The 19,845-nt window shown below is 41.7% G+C and overlaps 1 protein-coding gene across 17 annotated transcripts in view; it reads left to right on the top strand.

The window, feature by feature from the left end:
• Positions 1-19,845, top strand: part of ryr1b (ryanodine receptor 1b (skeletal)) — a 94,228-nt gene that overhangs the window by 37,316 nt on the left and 37,067 nt on the right. For all 17 annotated transcript variants that reach the window (XM_077494286.1, XM_077494285.1, XM_077494276.1 and 14 more), the window contains 32 exons: positions 1-41; positions 1,166-1,702; positions 2,688-2,888; positions 2,961-3,072; positions 3,147-3,290; positions 3,368-3,641; positions 5,002-5,119; positions 5,263-5,395; positions 5,953-6,047; positions 6,916-7,051; positions 7,235-7,418; positions 8,381-8,492; positions 8,595-8,715; positions 8,940-9,109; positions 9,596-9,816; positions 9,878-9,968; positions 10,664-10,804; positions 11,065-11,228; positions 11,330-11,408; positions 11,485-11,574; positions 12,568-12,708; positions 12,776-12,853; positions 12,949-13,024; positions 13,116-13,239; positions 14,290-14,405; positions 14,479-14,546; positions 14,633-14,754; positions 16,273-16,322; positions 18,147-18,207; positions 18,306-18,432; positions 18,500-18,608; positions 19,521-19,602. The exon at positions 1-41 is cut by the window's left edge and continues 404 nt beyond it. In XM_077494286.1, the coding sequence (XP_077350412.1) occupies positions 1-41; positions 1,166-1,702; positions 2,688-2,888; positions 2,961-3,072; positions 3,147-3,290; positions 3,368-3,641; positions 5,002-5,119; positions 5,263-5,395; positions 5,953-6,047; positions 6,916-7,051; positions 7,235-7,418; positions 8,381-8,492; positions 8,595-8,715; positions 8,940-9,109; positions 9,596-9,816; positions 9,878-9,968; positions 10,664-10,804; positions 11,065-11,228; positions 11,330-11,408; positions 11,485-11,574; positions 12,568-12,708; positions 12,776-12,853; positions 12,949-13,024; positions 13,116-13,239; positions 14,290-14,405; positions 14,479-14,546; positions 14,633-14,754; positions 16,273-16,322; positions 18,147-18,207; positions 18,306-18,432; positions 18,500-18,608; positions 19,521-19,602 (4,318 nt within the window). The remainder of the gene's footprint in view (positions 42-1,165; positions 1,703-2,687; positions 2,889-2,960; positions 3,073-3,146; positions 3,291-3,367; positions 3,642-5,001; positions 5,120-5,262; positions 5,396-5,952; positions 6,048-6,915; positions 7,052-7,234; positions 7,419-8,380; positions 8,493-8,594; positions 8,716-8,939; positions 9,110-9,595; positions 9,817-9,877; positions 9,969-10,663; positions 10,805-11,064; positions 11,229-11,329; positions 11,409-11,484; positions 11,575-12,567; positions 12,709-12,775; positions 12,854-12,948; positions 13,025-13,115; positions 13,240-14,289; positions 14,406-14,478; positions 14,547-14,632; positions 14,755-16,272; positions 16,323-18,146; positions 18,208-18,305; positions 18,433-18,499; positions 18,609-19,520; positions 19,603-19,845) is intronic.

Below are 19,845 nucleotides of genomic sequence, written 5' to 3'. Positions count from 1 at the left end.
ATCCTGACTTGTATACGCTTAGTCCCGTTTTCCCACTGCAGGTAAGAGACGCGTTGCGTTCGGAAACTTTGCGAAATAAACATGAGCCACTCTTCCTTGTTATTGTTACAAATTGCAGTTCATCACCAAGTCAGACTTTGTTTTCTACACCTTGTATGCAATTTATGTACAAATTTACAAGGTAGACATTTTTATAAACTTTCATTTGTATGCTGTGAGGAGTCAGTTGAGGTGATCACAATTTTCAGACTGGATGGGAAATTTATGCACATTTTTACTAGTGTGTAAGTTGTTTTATCGCTGTGATTTGTATTTGTAAATGAAAAAGAAAACAGATTTATATATATATATATTTTTTTTAAATTTCATATTGCTTGTCATGTAATTAGTAATTTTAGCAACAAGATAATAATCAGTAAATGTGAATATTTTCCAGATGTATGTGTCTACTAGTAATTATTTGTGCCAAAACAATGGGAAACATTTGGATTAATTGCTATTTATTATGAAGGAGCAAAACTGTCAAAATTAAAAATAAATAAAAGATTAAGCAAATACAATACATGAATGTATAAAAGTGAAAAGTGAAAATAAAAACGGACATAAAAAATATGGTTCAAAACTGAAATGCAAAAAAATAAATGGAAATGCTTACGCTGAAATGCTTATTTTGAATAATATTTCGTCCTGACAGAGCAGATACAGCATGAAATAAATAAATGTGAGACAGAATGGTTTTATTTATTGATTGATATTTAATTCAATTTATACATTTATTTTTGTATTCATTTCCACATTTAGTTTTATATTTATTTTTATTTTTTGAATCTTGTTTTTTTATTTTTTTATTTATTTTTCCATTTATTTATGTACTTATGGATACTGTATCTTTTTTGTTGTTTTTATTTCCATTTATATTGATTTTTATATTTAATTTTTGAATTATATTTTGCACATCCAATTTTATTTTCACTTCTATTAATTAATTAATGTATGTATTTTTTATTTTGGAAATGTATATCTTGTGAAGCCACAAAAATACTGGTCAGCCCCGTTTGGCATCAAATTGCTGTTTATGTGATCAACAAACGACTGACGTTTGGGTCTTTAGGATTTGTTTGTGCTTCAGGTAACCCCTGCAATGTTCTCCCCCCCCCCACTTCAGGAGCTGAAGACCCTTGCGATTAGCATGCTAACCGAAGCGGTGCTGGATGGCAGCCAGGCCATGCGCGACCCAGTAGGAGGCAGCGTGGAGTTCCACTTTGTCCCCATACTCAAGCTGATCAGCACGCTGCTCATCATGGGCATCTTCGACGACGAAGACACCAAACACATCCTGAAGATGATCGACCCCAACGTGTTCAGCGGGAAGGAAGCCGAGGAGCAAGTGGAGAAAGCGGAAGCGGACGGCGAAAGCGACGGCGAGAAGGAGGACGAGGCGGACGAGGCCGAGCCGGAGGACGAGGAAGAGGAGCTGAAAGATTTGGAGAAAAGAGAGCACGAGGACGGCGACGTGGCTGAGCCCAAAGAGGAGGCGGAAGAGAAGGAGGAGGAAGGCGTGGCCAAAGGCGGGAAAGTGGACGGAGAAAAGGCAGAAGAGGAGAAGGAGGCGGAGATGCTGGAGGCCGAATTGAAAGAAGAAGAGGAAGGTCTGGAGGAGGGATTGCTGCAGATGAAGTTGCCAGAGTCTGTCAAACTGCAGGTTGGTCTGATAACTGATATTTATAATAAAAAAAAAAATAATAATTCATTTAAAGTTCCTTTAACACCACTCTTTTTTTTTTAATGCGCGATTCCTTACTCAGAAAGCCTGTTCTGGGGGAATTCGCAACGCAGCAGATACATCCATGTCGAAATTTAGCAGGAATAAATGTATTAATAATAATGCATATATTTGTGGAGACTGGGGTCAAGTTGTATTTTACAATTTTAAAAATGTGCAGAATTTCACAATATATGCTGAAAAGAAAAATGCACCGAGCCGCCACCACCGTCTTACAAATGCAATTACGCCATCTAGTGGCATAAAAAAGAATGACCTCAACACAAATCAATATCACACTCGTTTTTTTTACAGTACAGTACATCTTTTTAATTTTAACTCAATTTTCGGAATTATGATTACATTTCTGTATCAATGACTATGCAGATGCAGCCATTCTATTAGTTTAACATGTTTTCCACTTTCATGTTAACAAGACTATGAAAACTTAGAAAAAAAACATTTTGTTGTACATTTAGAACTGATGTAAAATTTGCGATTAATCGTGAGTTAACTATTTTAGTCGTGATTAATTACGATTAAACATGTTAACGCTTTGACCGCCAAAAACGGTTAATCACGATTAATAAAATCATGATGTATGCCGCCATAAACGTTAAATGACGTCAACCACGTTTTTTAGTTGTTTTGTTTTGTTTTGTTTTGTTTTTTTAATCCATGGGCAGTGCATCATCTAAGTGCAGAACTGCCTGGTCAATGGGTTGTAGAATCAAAAACACTCACTAACTATGGCGAACAGATGGCAGCATTATATCTCTTCAATGGGCTGCCAAATTACAGTGAAACATGCCGAAATCTGATGAAATAGAATGTTTTCAAGGGCTCTAAGACCTTTGGAAAAGAATTTGTGACTATGCTATTTGCCTTTTTTGTGAAGTATTCAAACTGTGTCTCTCGCTCTCAGATGTGCACGCTGCTGCAGTACTTCTGCGACTGCGAACTGCGACATCGCGTGGAGGCCATTGTGGCCTACTCGGACAACTTTGTGCACGAAATCCAGAGCAACCAGCGTGTCCGCTACAACCAGCTGATGACAGCCTTCACCATGTCGGCTGCCGAGACGGCGCGCAAGACTCGCGAGTTCCGCTCGCCGCCGCAGGACCAGGTGCACTATCAATTTTAGCTGCCAAACGATCATGCACACTAAATGGATGATCTTTTTTATTTTTTTTTGAAGGTTCTTTTGCTGACCAATTTCAAACACAGTCCAGAGGATGAGGACTGTCCTGTGCCCGAAGACGTGCGAGACACCCTGGGAGACTTTCACAATGACCTCCTTCTTCACTGCGGTGAGGAACGATCTCACGTTCTGCACCTACTTTACGTCCTATTCTAAGCCGCTCTTGACTCCGCCCACTCGAAGGCATCCATATCGAGGAGGAGACCGAGGAGGAGGAGGTGGACGCCTCGCTGAGTGGAAGACTCCTCAGTCTGGTGGAGAAAGTGAAAAGTTTGCGGAAGAAGGAAGAGGAGGAGAAGCCCGAGGCAGAGGAGGAGCCCAAACCCAGTAAGATGAAGCGCAAAATGATTCCGCTGAGAAGCGTGGAAGGAGGAGGTGAATATGTCGCGGATGTCGTCACGCAGGCACCCTTCAGGAGCTGATCTCCCACACGATGATCCACTGGGCCCAGGAGTCGTTCATCCAGAACCCGGAGCTGGTGCGCCTGATGTTCAGCCTGCTCCACCGGCAGTACGACGGCCTGGGCGAGCTGATCCGGGCGCTGCCCAAAGCGTACGCCATCAACGCCGTGTCCTACCAGGACACCATGGACCTGCTGGAGTGCCTGGGCCAGATCCGCTCGCTGCTCATCGTCCAGATGGGCCCGGAGGAGGAGTGCCTCATGATCCAGAGCATCGGGTCCGAATGCGTTGCGTGCGCTCGCTCTCGATCCCCATCAAGTTTTCTCGAAAAATCGGGAACTTATTCCACAACTTTCGAAATACACATGGTGGTTATTTTTAATTGCTGTTGGGATTATCAGGATGTCCTCGGAAAAAGTTCTCCCTGGACCCAAAAACCTCTGATTTAATATATTTGAGTGATTACAGGAAATTAATTGAATTAGGGGGTGTCAGAATTCGTGTGTTTATTTTGAGTTCATTTAAATGTTACAAATTTTTGTAAATGCACGATTACTGACAATTACTGGGGAAATTCTAGTTGCGACGCAGCAGACACGTCCACGTCAACATTTAGCAGTAATAAATGTCATAATAATGCATCTATTGGTGGAGACTGGGGTCAAATATGTATTTTACAATTTTAAAAATGCACAGAATTTCACAAGTTACTTCAAGTTAAAGATTAGACGGCTCTTTATATGAAAATAAAAATGAACTGAGCTGTCGCCAATATCTTACAAATGCAATAATGCCATCTAGTGGCAGAAAGACTTCAACACAAATCAATATCACCCTCGTTTTTTTACAGTACAGTAAGTATATCTTTTTAATTTGAACTCAATTGTACGAATTATTACGAATCAATGACTAAAAGATACAACCATGTTTCTTTTAGAAAATTTGTGACTTTATAAAGTGGAAAATTTGCCACTTTTTAATATGACGAGAAAAAAAAGTGCCAAATTAGCCACTTTATAAAGTGGCAAATTTGCCACCTTATAAAAAGGCAAATTTGCTCATTTGACACTTTTTAATATGACGAGAAAAAAAGTGGCAAATTTGCCAGTTTATTAAGTGGAAAATTTTTACTTTTTAATATGACGAGGAAAAAAAGAGGCAAATTTGCCACTTTATAAAGTAGCAAATTTTTACTTCTTAATATGATGAGAAAAAAAAAAGGCAAATTTGACACTTTTTAATATGACGAGAAAAAAAAGTGGCAAATTTGACACTTTTTAATATGACGAGAAAAAAAAAGTGACAAATTTACCACTTTAAAAAGTCGCAAATTTTTACTTTTTAATATTCTGAGAAAAAAAAGTGGCAAATTTGCCAGTTTGTAAAGTGTCAACTATGATATTGTTCATCTCTGCTAAAGCAATTCGTATCTTCTTGTTTGAAAACGAAAAGTCCATTTTAACGACTTCTTCCACCGTCTGCATTTTGCAAACTGTGACACATTCGTTTCCTTTCTGCCGGCTTTTTTCTCATCATATTGCTCCCGCCCTCAAAGAAAATATCTATTTCTACATGGCCCTGACACGCCGTTGTAAATTTTCGCTTTTTGTTTCAATGTTTTTTTTTGTTTGTTCTAGGAATATCATGAACAACAAAGTTTTCTACCAGCACCCCAATTTGATGCGAGCTCTCGGTATGCACGAGACGGTGATGGAAGTGATGGTGAACGTGTTGGGTGGCGGAGGAGATTCAAAGGTGAACATCCTTCCCCAAAAATCTCCATCACGGCGTGCCGACGTGTTTTTATAGGAAGGGGCGGGGCAAACTCAAACGTCGCCATTGGAGTTTGGTCACTCACTTAAGCATCACGTCGCTCGTTTTTTTCTCCCCCCCCACAGGAAATCCGCTTCCCCCAAATGGTGACCAACTGCTGCCGCTTCCTGTGCTACTTCTGCCGAATCAGCCGCCAGAACCAGCGCTCCATGTTTGACCACCTGGGCTACCTGTTGCAGAACAGCGGCATCGGACTGGGTCAGCGTACTGCACTGATAAAATAAAAACACTTTCCAAGTAGAAATGCAGAAATGTGGTTGGAGGACGCACAGTAAATATGTCAAATATTTGTTTTCATTTGTGAATTTTGTCAAGGAAATTCAGGGAATTTTGTTGAATGTGATAAATAGATATGTAAATGCCCTGCATGGAACAAATTGTGTTTTCTCTATCAGAAATGCATGTCTTATTTTGGGAATTTTTTTGTTTTTTTAAATGAGCTTTTTTTCAACAAGGCCCTTTGCTCTGCTGCCACCTGCTGGCCGGTTCTGTAATGACTACCATTTCTTCAACTGTTGTTTGCAGTTGAGAGGCTGCATCAAAGCCTTCTGTTTGCGCTAGCATTAAAAAAACAAAACAAACAAAAAACGTATAAATACGTCTTTGGGACAGTTAAAAAACAAAGTATTTATAAAACAGCAGCAACAAACAAGTGGATCAAGTTCACTATAATGCTTCGTATTAGATATGATTGCGTCGGTGTACCTGATGTTTTTATGATGACCAAATTGACCGTTTTGTCTTCCGACTGGCAGGCATGCGTGGCTCCACCCCTCTGGATGTGGCGGCCGCCTCTTGCATCGACAACAACGAGCTGGCTTTGGCGCTACAGGAGCAAGACCTCGAAATGGTATGACAAGAGAAAAAAAAAAAATGCATGAAAACCAGTTATTAGAGTTTTTTTTATTTTAGTTCTTATTTTGTTTTGAGTTTTGTTTTTATTAGTTTTCGGGGTGGCTCTGTTAGTTTTTATTAGTTGTAGTTACTTAAAAAATGCTTAGTTTCAGTATTATTTTTTTTTTTAATGTGTATTACTTGTGCACAATATTTAATGAACATCATGGCAAAATGAAAACAGTAACACATTTCTTACCTAGCGTCGCATTTCAGCTGAGTTAAATGAAAAAGCCGGCGAGCCGCTTTTTTTTTTTTTTTTTTTTTTTAAAGTCAAGCACGCAAAATTGTTGCGCCGAGGAATGACATCACCTGAAGGTGCTCTTCTATTGGCTGCTGCTAGATGATGTCATTTCTTAAATGTCCTTATTCCGGTTAAATATATTTAAAATCATCTCCAAAGGCTCATGTATTAAATTAAATTACCATAGACTAAAACGAAGAATATTTTCGTTATAATTATAGTTTTAGTTAGATTTTCATTTTTTTAAAAGAATTTTTGTTTTTCTTTTATTTCGTTAACGAAATTGTTGAATTTTTATTTTAGCTTTTTTTTGTGTTCGTTTTCTTTAACAAAAAAAAAAACTCCTGATGCAGACACGCAATTTATGAAGTAGTTACAATCCGCAAAGCTATTTTCTATCTGTTGCTATTTTGACAACCAGCCTTGACACCTCTTGATAAAATCCATCTGGTTTCACAATGGGTCAAAAACTGTTAAAAATACGTCGGCGACTGTCTGTAGACAACAAGATGAAAGCGTTAACGATTGCACATATATGAGGTGCGGTCCCTTTTGTAACGATTGCGCGTATGTGACGCAGGTGGTGACGTACTTGGCAGGCTGCGGCCTGCAGATGTGCCCCATGCTGCTTTCCAAGGGCTACCCCGACATCGGATGGAACCCGTGCGGTGGGGAGAGATATTTGGACTTCCTGCGCTTTGCCGTCTTTGTGAACGGTAACGAGGGCGTCCCGGAAAGTGCCGGCACTCTTCGGCTGGTCGTTATTCACAAATTTGGTTATCATTCATTGATAAGTTCATCCAATTATGCTAATCATTAGTATCTGGGGTAAGCATGAGCATATCCCAATCGAGAGCACTTCCGCTCTGCTCCTATAATTCTTGTTGTCGCCGTCATAGGCGAGAGCGTGGAGGAGAACGCCAACGTGGTGGTGCGCCTTCTCATCCGCCGGCCCGAGTGCTTCGGCCCGGCGCTCAGAGGAGAGGGCGGCAACGGTCTGCTGGCCGCCATGGAGGAGGCCATCAAGATCTCGGAGGATCCGGCGAGGGACGGACCCACCGTCAAAAAAGACAGACGCTTCATGTGGGTTTCCGTCGCAAACCTTTTTGGCTCCGCTGTCATGTCTGGGGTCACGCCAGGGTTAACTTTGAGTTCATGACCTGTTAACTCTTTGACTGCAGAACGTTATCCAAAAAAAAAACCCCAACTGTGCCAGCCGATTTGGAGCATTTTCACTCACCTTTCAAAGCAAACAGAATATTGTGCGGTATGACGACATAAACATGGTGGATACCATATGAAAGAATGGATTCCATTCTTTCATGAGAAAAAAAAGTATGTTTCTAACTTATTCTGGTCTTTAGTAATCACCATTTGAAATGATGTCATTTGAGTGCTGAAAGCGAAAATACATACATTGATAGATACATTTTTTTTTGCACAACAGTGACTTTGACACTAATATTTTTTGTTTAATGACAAGGCAGCGCTGCACAAGACATTGTGCTGCCCATTGAGAAAAAAAAACGTAATAAACGTAAATTAACGTTTTTGGTGGCATTCGTTAGTATTTTAGAATACGTTATTAAACGTTTTTGGCAGTCAAAGAGTTAAGTTGACCGTGAGGTCAATTGTCTGTTTTGAACTGATATAACGAGCATCTAGTTTCAACTGGTTTTAGGCTAATGGGATGTTATGTGATGTTAGGAATCTTTAATCCCTTTACCTGCTCAACAGCCAATCAGATCATTCCATGTCAGTCCTGTTACCCACATGTCTAACCACAACCAATCAGATCGATTCCTTGTCTATATAAGCCTCCTGAGACATGTGTCTTTGTCGGATTATTACCACTGTCCTCTGTGCAACTCTCTTTGTTTCTCGTCTAGTCAAGTTTGTTAAAATTCCTCTCGATGTGAATAAATAGTGAAAATTTCATTTGTCTGCGCTTTGGGATCCAACCTTCAGCACATGACAGGGTCCAGAGAACATTTTTTATTTTTTTTTCGAGGAACCCCTCATCTTTCTTTCTTCTTTCTTTTCAGGTTCGGCGGTGAGGAGCAACAGGAGGAGAGCCGCGTGCATCTGGGAAACGCCATCATGTCCTTCTACTCGGCCCTCATTGACTTGCTGGGCCGCTGCGCTCCCGAGATGCACGTGAGCGGAGACGCTTTTGACAATGCTGCTTTGTCGCAGCGCTCCAGATGTCAAAAAAACAAACAAAACGGAACTCTTGACCCGTCTGTATTTGTCCACCAGCTGATCCAAGCAGGGAAGGGTGAAGCTCTGAGGATCCGAGCCATCCTGAGGTCTCTGGTGCCCATCGAGGATCTCGTGGGAGTCATCAGCTTGCCTGTGCAGATTCCTTCTCACGGCAAAGGTGAAGTGCGAAGTCTCGACAAGACTTTGTCCAGTTAGTCCTAATGTAAAGAAATATAGAGTGTGTGGTATTATTCATGCATTGTGGCTCCTTTGGTATACGTTTTTTGTCCACTGGGGGCACTATAATACAGTCATGCAGACACAAACAAAGAAGAGTTTTCAAAGCTTACTGTCTGGACATGCTTGTTTTTTTTTGTTTTTTGTTTTCCTGCTCACACGCAGACGGTCAGGTTGTCGAGCCCAAGATGTCTGCCAGCTTCGTGCCCGACCACAAAGCTTCCATGGTGCTGTTCCTGGACAGAGTCTACGGTATCGAGAACCAGGACTTCCTGCTCCACGTGCTGGAGGTCGGCTTCTTGCCCGACATGAGAGCTGCGGCTTCTCTCGACACGGTAAGCCCTTTGAGTACACTCATTTGCTCCCAATAACGTGTAAATATGTTTTTCTTTTTAAGTGTCCCAAAGACGTATTTATACGTTTTTTGTTTTTTTTTTAATGCTAGAGCATACATAAGGCTTTGTTGCAGCCTCTCAACTGCAAAGAACGGTTGCAGAAATGGTAGTTATTACACAAACGGCCAGCAGGTGGCAGCAGAGCAAAGGAGATCAACCAGGGCCATGGAGAAAAAAAAGCTAAATTACAATTTTGAATAGATTTGTGAAAACTGATGAAACTTAGCTCTCTTCTAATGCCAATTGCTGCAAAACGGAAACAGAAAAACAGTAAAACAGCCGGGAGCGAACGGGATTGCGAAATGTGAAAATGGCGGCGAGTGAATGAGTTAAGGATTTTTCATCTAACCAACCCTCCTGGTTGTGGTTACCGTATGGATGGCCGATCTTTTTTGATACAGTTTTTCGGACCTCTCTACCTTTTAGGTGGCTTTCAGCACCACGGAAATGGCCCTGGCGCTGAACCGTTACCTGTGCTCGGCCGTCCTGCCCCTGCTCACCAAGTGCGCCCCCTTATTCGCCGGCACGGACCACCGCGCCATCATGATCGACTCCATGCTGCACACCATCTACCGGCTGTCCCGAGGCCGAGCCCTCACCAAGGCCCAGAGGGACGTCATCGAGGAGTGCCTGATGTGGCTCTGCAAGTCAGTTGGCTGGCAAATGTCAAATGTCAAATCTTCCTTCTTCATGACGCGCTGTTGGCAGGTACCTGCGGCCGTCCATGCTTCAGCATCTGCTCAGGAGGCTCGTGTTTGACGTGCCCATCCTCAACGAATATGCAAAGATGCCGCTCAAGGTCTGCCTCGTCTTTTTTTGAAATTTCTTGTACACAAACACAAGGAAGAATTCTTAAAGATAAATACCATACTCCTTTATTTATATAGCGCATTAAAAAGACACTGTACATTAAGAAAAAACTAGATAAATAATATACAGAATGTTGGTTGCAGTGGTGAACAAGGGCAATGATTGCCAACCACTGTGCCAAGGGACAATTATCCAATTTCATTTCTTTTGTCAGAGGATTATGATTTATTTACTATAAATTAGCTGATTCATCAGCCAGCCGATTTAATCTGCAGATTTCTTTCTGATTATTTATTTTTTACCCTTCATTACATTCCATCAGACAAAGATAATGATGTTCTCCGGCTCCCTCCAAAAATTGGATTTTTGCCATTTTTCTCTCTATCATAAAGTTCACCTTTGTTTACACCTCTTTTTCTTTCAACATCAAATTTCTCAATATTCTATGAGTTTTTAAACATAAACATTTGCTTTTTAGCTCAATAGCTTCCAGGTCATGTGACCTGTGAACTCAAAATTGGTGTGAGATAGTAGTGCTGGGAATCCCACATGAGATATGAGTCTTGTTTTTCAATTTCATATCTTTCAATATTTTCTATGAATTTTTATATATAGAAATCAGCATTTTAGCTCAATAGCTTCCAGGTCATGTAATCTCTACCAACATGTACGATCTTCTTGCAGCTTCTGACCAATCACTATGAGCGCTGCTGGAAGTACTACTGCTTGCCTAACGGCTGGGCCAACTTTGGGGTGACTTCAGAGGAGGAGCTGCATCTTTCCCGCAAGCTCTTCTGGGGAATCTTCGAGTCTTTGGCCCACAAGGTGAGAACCGACCTTCTTTCTTTTCCGTCTCCTTTGCTAACTCACCTTGTGTAAGAGTTGGCCAAAAGTACTCATACTATGTATGTAGAAGTACATGAACTTGTGTCATTTTCAAATCCATTTTTGGTCGAATTTTGTGAAGTTGTCCTAGTGAATGCTTAAAAAAAGACTGCAAGACAAAATGTAGATAAATTGTCTTTCAAATGAATTGAGGGTTCCTTTCGTAACTCCGCTCCTCCGCATTCATCCCCGCACTGTAGAAATTTGAGGCCGAGCTCTTCAAGATCGCCATGCCGTGCCTGTGCGCCATAGCGGGGGCCATCCCGCCCGACTACGTGGACGCCAGCTACTCCTCTCACACCGAAAAGAAAGCGTCCGTGGATGCCGAGGGCAACTTTGATCCCAAGCCGGTGGAGACCACCAAGTGAGTATTCGTGATGGCCGATCCCCAATATTGATGACGTTTTGTATCGTTTGCTCATAATTGTGCTGTATTAATGCTAACCCGAGTCAATCTGTCCACAGCACCATAATCCCCGAGAGGTTGGACGTCTTCATCAACAAGTACGCAGAGCACACCCATGACAAATGGGCGTTTGAAAAGGTGAGTTTTGGCAACACCAATTCATCACTTGTTTATTCATCGTGAGTGAGCGTCGCTTCGATGGCTTCGTTTACAGATTCAGAACAACTGGACCTACGGGGAAGTGTTAGACGAGAACGCGAAGACTCACCCAATGCTGAGGCCGTACAAAACGTTCTCTGAAAAGGTAATGAGGAGTTTTGGTTCTGCGAGATAACTGAATTGGGCCTTTCGGTTTGGAGTGGACAAAGTGGGCACACATTCCAATTCTTTAATCCGGCCTGCCGAGAATTTACATTCGTGAGAGTCCTGTAAAGATATTTTCCCTTCTTTTTTTTCAATTTGGTTATTTAACTGACCAACGTCCGTGGCTATTTTATATAGCAGATTATTTGTATTTATTAACTTATTCACTCGCCGCCATTTTCACATTTCGCAATCCCGTTCGCTCCCGGCTGTCTTACTGGATTTGGACTGATTTTGCAAGGCCCACAGAATATTGTGTTCTATTGCTATAAAAACATGAAACCTATCAAAAGAAAGATTAAAGTCTCTTCTTTCATCAGAAAAAAAAAGTATGTTTCTGTTTCCGTTTTGCAGCAATTAGCATTAGAAGAGAGCTAAGTTTCATCAGTTTTCGCAAATCTATTTAAAATTGGAAGTAATTGAGCTTTTTTTCTACATGGCCTGGTTGATCTCCTTTGCTCTGCTGCCACCTGCTGGCCGTTTGTGTAATAACTAACATTTCTGCAACCGTTCTTTGCAGTTGAGAGGCTGCATCAAAGCCTTCTGTATGCTCTAGCATAAAAAAACAACAACAAAAAAACGTATAAATACGTCTTTGGGACACTTAGAGCTTTAAAAAAAACGTATTTATACGATATTGGGAGTAAATGAGTTAATTAACCATCCTGTTATGTTGTGGGTCAAATATGATAAAATAAATAAATAAATAAATTTTTAAAATGACACTTTTATGATTATTTTTTAATTAATATTGTAGCTACCACAATTTGAAAAGTCAATTTTATACACATTTTTTTTTGCAAATATACAATTTTTCCATCAAAATTGACACCAGCGGCTCCCATTGACCCATGAATATTTTTTGGCATACCAAATAAACAAACATGAAGCGTTTTGAATCGAATACTTTCTCCCACTTGCTTGCGCTCGTCAGGACAAAGAGATTTATCGTTGGCCAATAAAAGAATCCATCAAAGCCATGCTGGCATGGGAGTGGACTTTGGAGAAAGCCCGAGACGGCGAGGGAGACGTGGAGAAGAAGGCCGCCACACGGAAAATATCACAAACTGCTCAGGTACTCTTGTCGTATGTAATGGGCAAAAAGTGAAACAAAACTCCAAATAAAACATCTCTGTGTCTAGGCTACGTATGATCCCAGCCATGGTTACAGCCCTCAACCAATAGACATCACAGGAATGGCTCTGTCCAGAGAGCTGCAGGTTGGTATCAGACATGGTTCTCATGGTTGTTGTTTTTTTCTTTTCACATCAAGTTCCACCAGATGAATGTCCTTTCCTGTCATTTCTTTTTGCAGTCCATGGCCGAGCAGTTGGCTGAAAACTACCACAACACGTGGGGCCGGAAGAAAAAGTTGGAGCTTCAGTCCAAAGGTGGGAAAAAAAAAAAAAAAAAAAAAACGTTCTCTGTCACGTACTTGCACCGGTGACAAGTTGCTAAGCAAAACCAAACGTCTCGTTTCAGGCGGCGGCACGCATCCTTTGCTGGTGCCGTACGACACGCTGACCGCGAAGGAGAAGGCGAGAGACCGAGAAAAAGCACAGGACGTGCTCAAGTTCCTGCAGCTCAACGGATACGCCGTCACCAGGTCGGATGCTTATTTTCACCTTTTCAGCTCAAAGTAATCATTGATTTGTTTTGGTCAAAGATGGCAAAAGTATTTGATTGACACTGGACCTCATTCACGATTAACTCACATTTTCACATTTTGCAATCCCGTTCGCTGTTTTACTGGATTTTGACTGATTTTGCAAGGCCCACAGAATATTGTGTTCTATTACTATAAAATCATGGAACTTACCAAAAGAAAGAGTAAAGTCTCTTCTTTCATCAGGAAAAAAAAGTATATTTCTATCAGTTTCCGTTTTGCAGCAATTGGCATTAGAATATAGTTAACTTTCATCAGTTTTTACAATTCCTGGTGAAAACAGTGGGGAAAAGAGCTTGTTGCAACATGGCCCTGGTTGATCTCTTATACTCTGCTGCCACCTGCTTTCCGTTTGTGTAATAACTACAATTTCTGCAACCGTTCTTTGCAGTTGAGAGGCTGCATCAAAGCCTTCTGTATGCTCTAGCATAAAAACGTATAATTACGTCTTTGGGACGTTTAAAAAACGCATTTATATGTTATTGTGAGCAAATTAGTTCAATCCTTAGAAAAGTACCGACGAACAAAAAAACATGGCGGACTTGTCAAGGAAGAAGGGACTTCTACGACCTGGAAAAATTAGAGACTACTACTATCAGCATCAAAGAGCTTTTCAATGCTTTTCCATGCTGCAGCAACGAGGCACTCTAAAGAGGCCACACCCGCTCGAAGCACTAGTTCACACACTGGTTATCAAGTTGGACTTTTTATTTATTTATTTATTTTACCTTGCTCTTTCACCTTCTTTCTGTATGGTATGCACACTCGTGGCAGACGATGAGGCACTCTAAAACGGTCACGCCCGCTCGAAGGCCCAATCCGCTGTCAATTAATGTTTCCCATCAATTATATATAATGCTCATTCTGATGAGTAAAAAAAACAAAATCTGTGAAATAAGTTGTAAGTCAAGTTATGCGATCTTGTTCAGTTGAATCGAAAAAAGCATTTTCACATCCATCCAATGATTTTTTTTCTTTCACCACGGTCAGGGGCATGAAGGACATGGAGCAGGACATCTCGTCCATTGAGAAGCGCTTCGCCTACGGCTTCCTGCAGAAGCTTCTCAAATGGATGGACATTGCGCAAGAGTTCATCGCTCATCTGGGTCAGCGAGACGGAAACGAGTTGACAGCGTGAAATGTTGACGTCACGTTTCTTCCTGATGCTTCTTTTAACAGAGGCCGTGGTCAGTAGCGGTCGAGTGGAGAAGTCGCCGCACGAGCAGGAAATCAAATTCTTTGCCAAGGTGCGCTATCGTTGCACTTGATAACCGGTGGTTGGCAAACGCAGGCGATATTTGAGTCATTTGTGTTTTGTTTTTTTTGCACATAGATTCTCTTGCCACTTGTAAATCAGTACTTCAAGAACCACTGCCTCTACTTCCTGTCCACGCCGGCAAAAGTCCTGGGAAGTGGAGGACATTCCTCCAACAAGGAGAAGGAAATGATTGCAAGGTTGGTTCTCAGACGTCTCGCAGAATCACAGTGGAACTTCAAAGGTGAAACACAAGAACTGGAAGAACGCGGAAACTACTGGAAGTCCGTCCGTCCGTCCATCCATCCATACATCCATCCATACATCCATCCATCCATCCATCCAACCAACATCCATCCATCCAACCATCCATCCATCCATCCATCCATCCATCCAACCATCCATCCATCCATCCAACCATCCATCCATCCATCCATCCATCCGTCCATCCATCCATCCATCCATCAAAACAATCCATCAATCCATCCATCCATCCATCCAACCATCCATCCATCCATCCATCCAACCAACATCCATCCATCCATCCATCCATCCATCCAACCATTACTTCTTTCCATCATCCATCCATCCATCCATCCATCCAACCATCCATCCATCCATCCATCCATACATACATACATCCAACCAACCATCCATACATCCAACCAACCATCCATCCATCCATCCATCCATCCATCCAACCATACATACATCCATCCATCCATCCAACCATCCATCCATCCATCCATCCATCCATCCATCCATCCATCCAACCATCCATCCATCCATCCATCCATACATACATACATCCAACCAACCATCCATACATCCAACCAACCATCCATCCATCCATCCATCCATCCATCCATCCAACCATACATACATCCATCCATCCATCCATCCATCCATCCATCCAACCATACATACATCCAACCAACCATCCATACATCCAACCAACCATCCATCCATCCATCCATCCATCCGTCCAACCATACATACATACATCCATCCATCCATCCAACCATACATCAATCCATCCATCCATCCATCCATCCATCCATCCATCCATCCATCCAACCATCCATCCATCCATCCATCCATCCATCCAACCAACATCCATCCACCCGCAACGCTTGTGAGGAGCAAGCGGTTAAGAATTTCAAATTTCTTTTTATCAATTTTATTCTGAAGCAATTGGTTATTCATCGTAAATATATTTTATTCAACATTTTTTGTTTTAATATTCCCCAATTTATACGTTTTCTCATTATACACGGTAATTGACACATTTTGTCAAATAATAAACAACCTAATTGGTTGTTTATAAATACATTTTATAAATAATGCAGTTTAAGAATGAGAAAATACACATAGCATATTTGAATGTTCTTTTGAAATATCATCTGTAATTGAAAAGATCAAATGTGGCGCTTGAACAAAATGTTTTGCCGACCGTTGTTCCAAAATATTTTCACTATTTTCACTTCTTGTTTTGAGGCTTTGAAGTTTCCACTGATTTTTGTTTGAATGATTTGACACATTCCTTACTAAAACCAACCAAGCAAACAAACAAACAAAAAAAAACAGTGTGTGACGTGTCTGTCGTCTTCCTCTCCTAACATCGTCTTTTTCCATATCGTCCCCTCCAACATTCTCTCCTTTCCCGATTTTCTCCTCATCGTCGTCTTCCTCTTCTTTTCTTTTCTCCTCCGTGTCAGCATCTTCTGTAAGTTGGCTGCTTTGGTGAGGCACCGAGTTTCTCTTTTTGGTAAGCGATCTGCACGTGTCTCGTCCTCTGCCGCTTCTTCTTCCTCTTCCTTTGTGCCGATGATCACTTTTGAGTTGTTTGCCCTCACGTGCTCTCATCTAGTGCATGTTTTTGTTTTTTTGTTTTTTGCCTAAATGGCATTTTAATCATTTCAAACCAAGTAAAGAATTAAAAAGTCGTTTATTAAAAGTACGAAAAGAACATGATGATTTGGGAAAAACTGGCTTTAATCAAAGGTATGGAAAAAAAAGAAAGAATCGTTTTTAATGTAAATCTCGACGCATTTACACTTGGGGCTGACTTCACTTACAAGGTGATGTTGGCAGCTTATTCCATTTGTGTGCAGCATAACAGCAAAATGCTGATGCACCATGTTTGCTTTGAACTCTGGGCTCCACTAATTGATTGCGGACCTTACAACACTATTGGTGTTATAATTCCTATTCAATTTGCATTTCCTTCTTGTATTCAGGATTTAAGCCCCAGTGGTGGGCAACTCTGGTCCTCATGGTCCAAACTTGCATGTTTTTAGAGCTGATCGTTTGAATCGGGTGTGCTGGCGGAGAACTTTGAAAACATGCCGGATAGCGTGTGGCCCTCGAGGACCAGCATTTCCGCTAGCTCTGCTACAGTCTGTTGTACACAAGCTCCTACAGTCAAACCTCGGTTTTCCAACATAATCCGTTCCAGAAGGCTGTTCCAAAAGCGATTTGTTCGAAATCCGAAACCATTTTTCCCATTATAATTAATGTAAATCATTTTAATCCGTTCCAAGTTTTTTTTTTTTTTTTTTTACTATTTTACACCATAAACTGCACTGTATACTGTTTACCATAAATAGAAAAGTTTTATTTAGATATGCTATCTAAAATGATGAACAAAACAAAATACAAACATTTCTTTTTTTAAATTCAATAGTTCTGCGCACTACTTTCCTCTTTTCTTCACCAGCTTTACCACTTGCACTTGCTTTCTTTGGACCCATGATGAGGGGCTAATACACGATGCAAAACTCAAAAAAAGATGTGCGTAAATAACAATGAACAGGTCCGTTTCCAAACCAACTTTGAACACGCATTCGAGTTAGCTCGGCTCCCGAGTGAGTCTCGTTCAGGTACGCTCGGCTTTTTTCATTTTGGGCGAGAGACGATTTTTTTTCGAAAACCGATTTTGGTTGAGAACAGGAGCGTTCGAAAACCGAGCTTTGACTGTGTTACTTGTTGCTGTTCACACAACAGAATAACATCTTGTGTTCAACTGAACAGGCCCAGATTTCGATCTCAATAAGTCCGTTTGTCAGTAAATTGAGACGACCAGAAGCTGCATTTAAAGGGACAGTTTGGATTTTGTTGACATGAATCTCAATTTCATCCTCACCTCCAGCGTGTGCGATCAGCACTGACTTCCCCCTGACAGCGTTCTGTGTGTCACACGAGTTGTGGTCCAGTTTTGCTCAAGAGGAAAATAATCCAGCAAGCTGGCTGGGGTCACGGAAATAAAAGCGTTTTTCTTCTAAAAGCAATTTGTGTTCAAAAGAGTTAATGATGCAAATGTATCACTCTTTTCAACAGAAATAGTTTTTAGAAGAAAAACGCTTTTATTTCAGTGACCCCAGCCAGCTTGCTGGATTATTTTCCTCTCGAGCAAAACTGGACCAGAACTCGTGTGACACACAGAACGCTGTCAGGGGGAAGTCAGTGCTGATCGCACACGCTGGAGGTGAGGATGAAATTGAGATTCATGTCAACAAAATCCCAACGATCCCTTTAAGCAGACAAGCAGTCAAATGAAGCACCTTGTTGACGTCCCGTCTGCCGTTTCTAGGAACGGACGCGAGCGCCGTGGTCAACTGCCTTCACATTCTGTCCCGCTCGCTGGACGCCAGGTGCGTCTCATCCTGGCGTCACCTTGACCGCGCGCTCCTCGTTGGGAAAAATAAATGGCCGTAATATTTGTGCGTGCGGTCACCGCCTCTCTTTTTAGGACCGTCATGAAGTCGGGCCCCGAGATCGTCAAGGCCGGCTTGCGTCAGTTCTTCGAGAGCGCCGCCGACGACATCGAGAAGATGGTGGAGAATCTCAAGCTGGGCAAAGTGTCCAGCCGCAACCAGGTCCGATCCAAACCCATCCGGTCAGGGAGGCCAACGTGCAATACGCAAACGTGTTTGCTCGCCGTAGGTGAAAGGCGTGGCCCAGAACATCAACTACACCACCAACGCTCTGCTGCCCGTCCTCACGTCGCTCTTCGACCACATCGCTCAGCACCAGTTTGGAGACGACGTCATGAGTGAGTCCAGTCGGGGCCGCAAAAGGAAAAAAAGCAAACCATTTCTGACCGATATTCTTTGAATTGGATTCAATAGTTAATTCATTTTATGTATTTACTTTTGCAATGTTACACAAAAAAATGGTGTCACAGTTTATCAAATGAAACAATTGACTGTGTGACTGACTGACCTGTTGCACAACAATCGTGTTTACGAAAGACACAAATTTGTGGTGTCTGTTAGGAAGACGTTCTTGTAGTTTTATCGTAGATTATCGTGGATTTATGACCTGACCAATATATCGATAATCGCGGTATCGTCATTCGGGATGTCACGATAAGGACAATATCGTGACATTGTGATATCGTCGTCGTCGTGTTCACAATATTTCAAAGGAACACATCTGTTCAAAAAGTCAGGTTGATTAACATTCGTGCTGTTCTAGCACCCTCTAGTGGCTACTTTATTAGTGCAATTCAATTTTCATTAGGGATGTTTTGGCCTTCTAAGTTTAAAATCTTTGCTAATTGTCAGATGAAGTGGAACCGAATTTGCTTGTGAAGCCATCAATGTGTGCTTGCATTAGCAAGTAAGTGCCTCAATATTGTTATTAGAGATTGTAGGTGGTTAATATGCATTGCTGTTATGTACAAAAGCACAATATTGTGCTTTTTTTTTTTTTTTTTTAAGCATGAGCGCTCTTTTTTTTTTTACAATATTGTGATCTTTCTTAAATATCGCCAACCCCACCACAATATCGCGATAATTATCGTATCGCGACCTTCATATCGTGATAATATTGTATTGTGATGTTTGGATATCGTTACAGCCCTAATTGGCATATCGTCAGCTAATCCTTATCGTGAGCCTTGTACCCCGAATCGTATCGTATCGTATCGCATGGTGCCACTTTTGTCTTTCCTTCCCCTCAGTGGACGACTTGCAAATCTCGTGTTATCGGATCATGTGCAGCATCTACTCGTTGGGCACGGTCAAGACGCCGCACGTGGAAAAGTGAGTGGGAGGCGCCATCTTCACTCCTCCTCTTTCCTCCGACCATCCCGCCTCTTTCTCTTCTTCCTTCTCCTTCTCTTTTTCATCCTCTTCCACCTCTTTCCTCTTTCTACCCACTCTCGACATCCCTTCTTTCCTTTTCCTACCTCCTCCGCCTCTTTTCCTCCCTTTTTTTTTTTTTTTCTAGCTGCTCTTCTGCCCTCCCTCTTCAATCTAATCTTGAGCCGCCCTTATCGTCCTCTC

Source organism: Festucalex cinctus, chromosome 13 (genome assembly GCF_051991245.1).
Source record: "Festucalex cinctus isolate MCC-2025b chromosome 13, RoL_Fcin_1.0, whole genome shotgun sequence".
In the NCBI taxonomy this organism is placed as follows: Eukaryota; Metazoa; Chordata; class Actinopteri; order Syngnathiformes; family Syngnathidae; genus Festucalex; species Festucalex cinctus.
The sequence above is the reverse complement of the archived record's forward strand: the minus strand, read 5'-3'. Positions and strand labels throughout refer to the sequence as shown.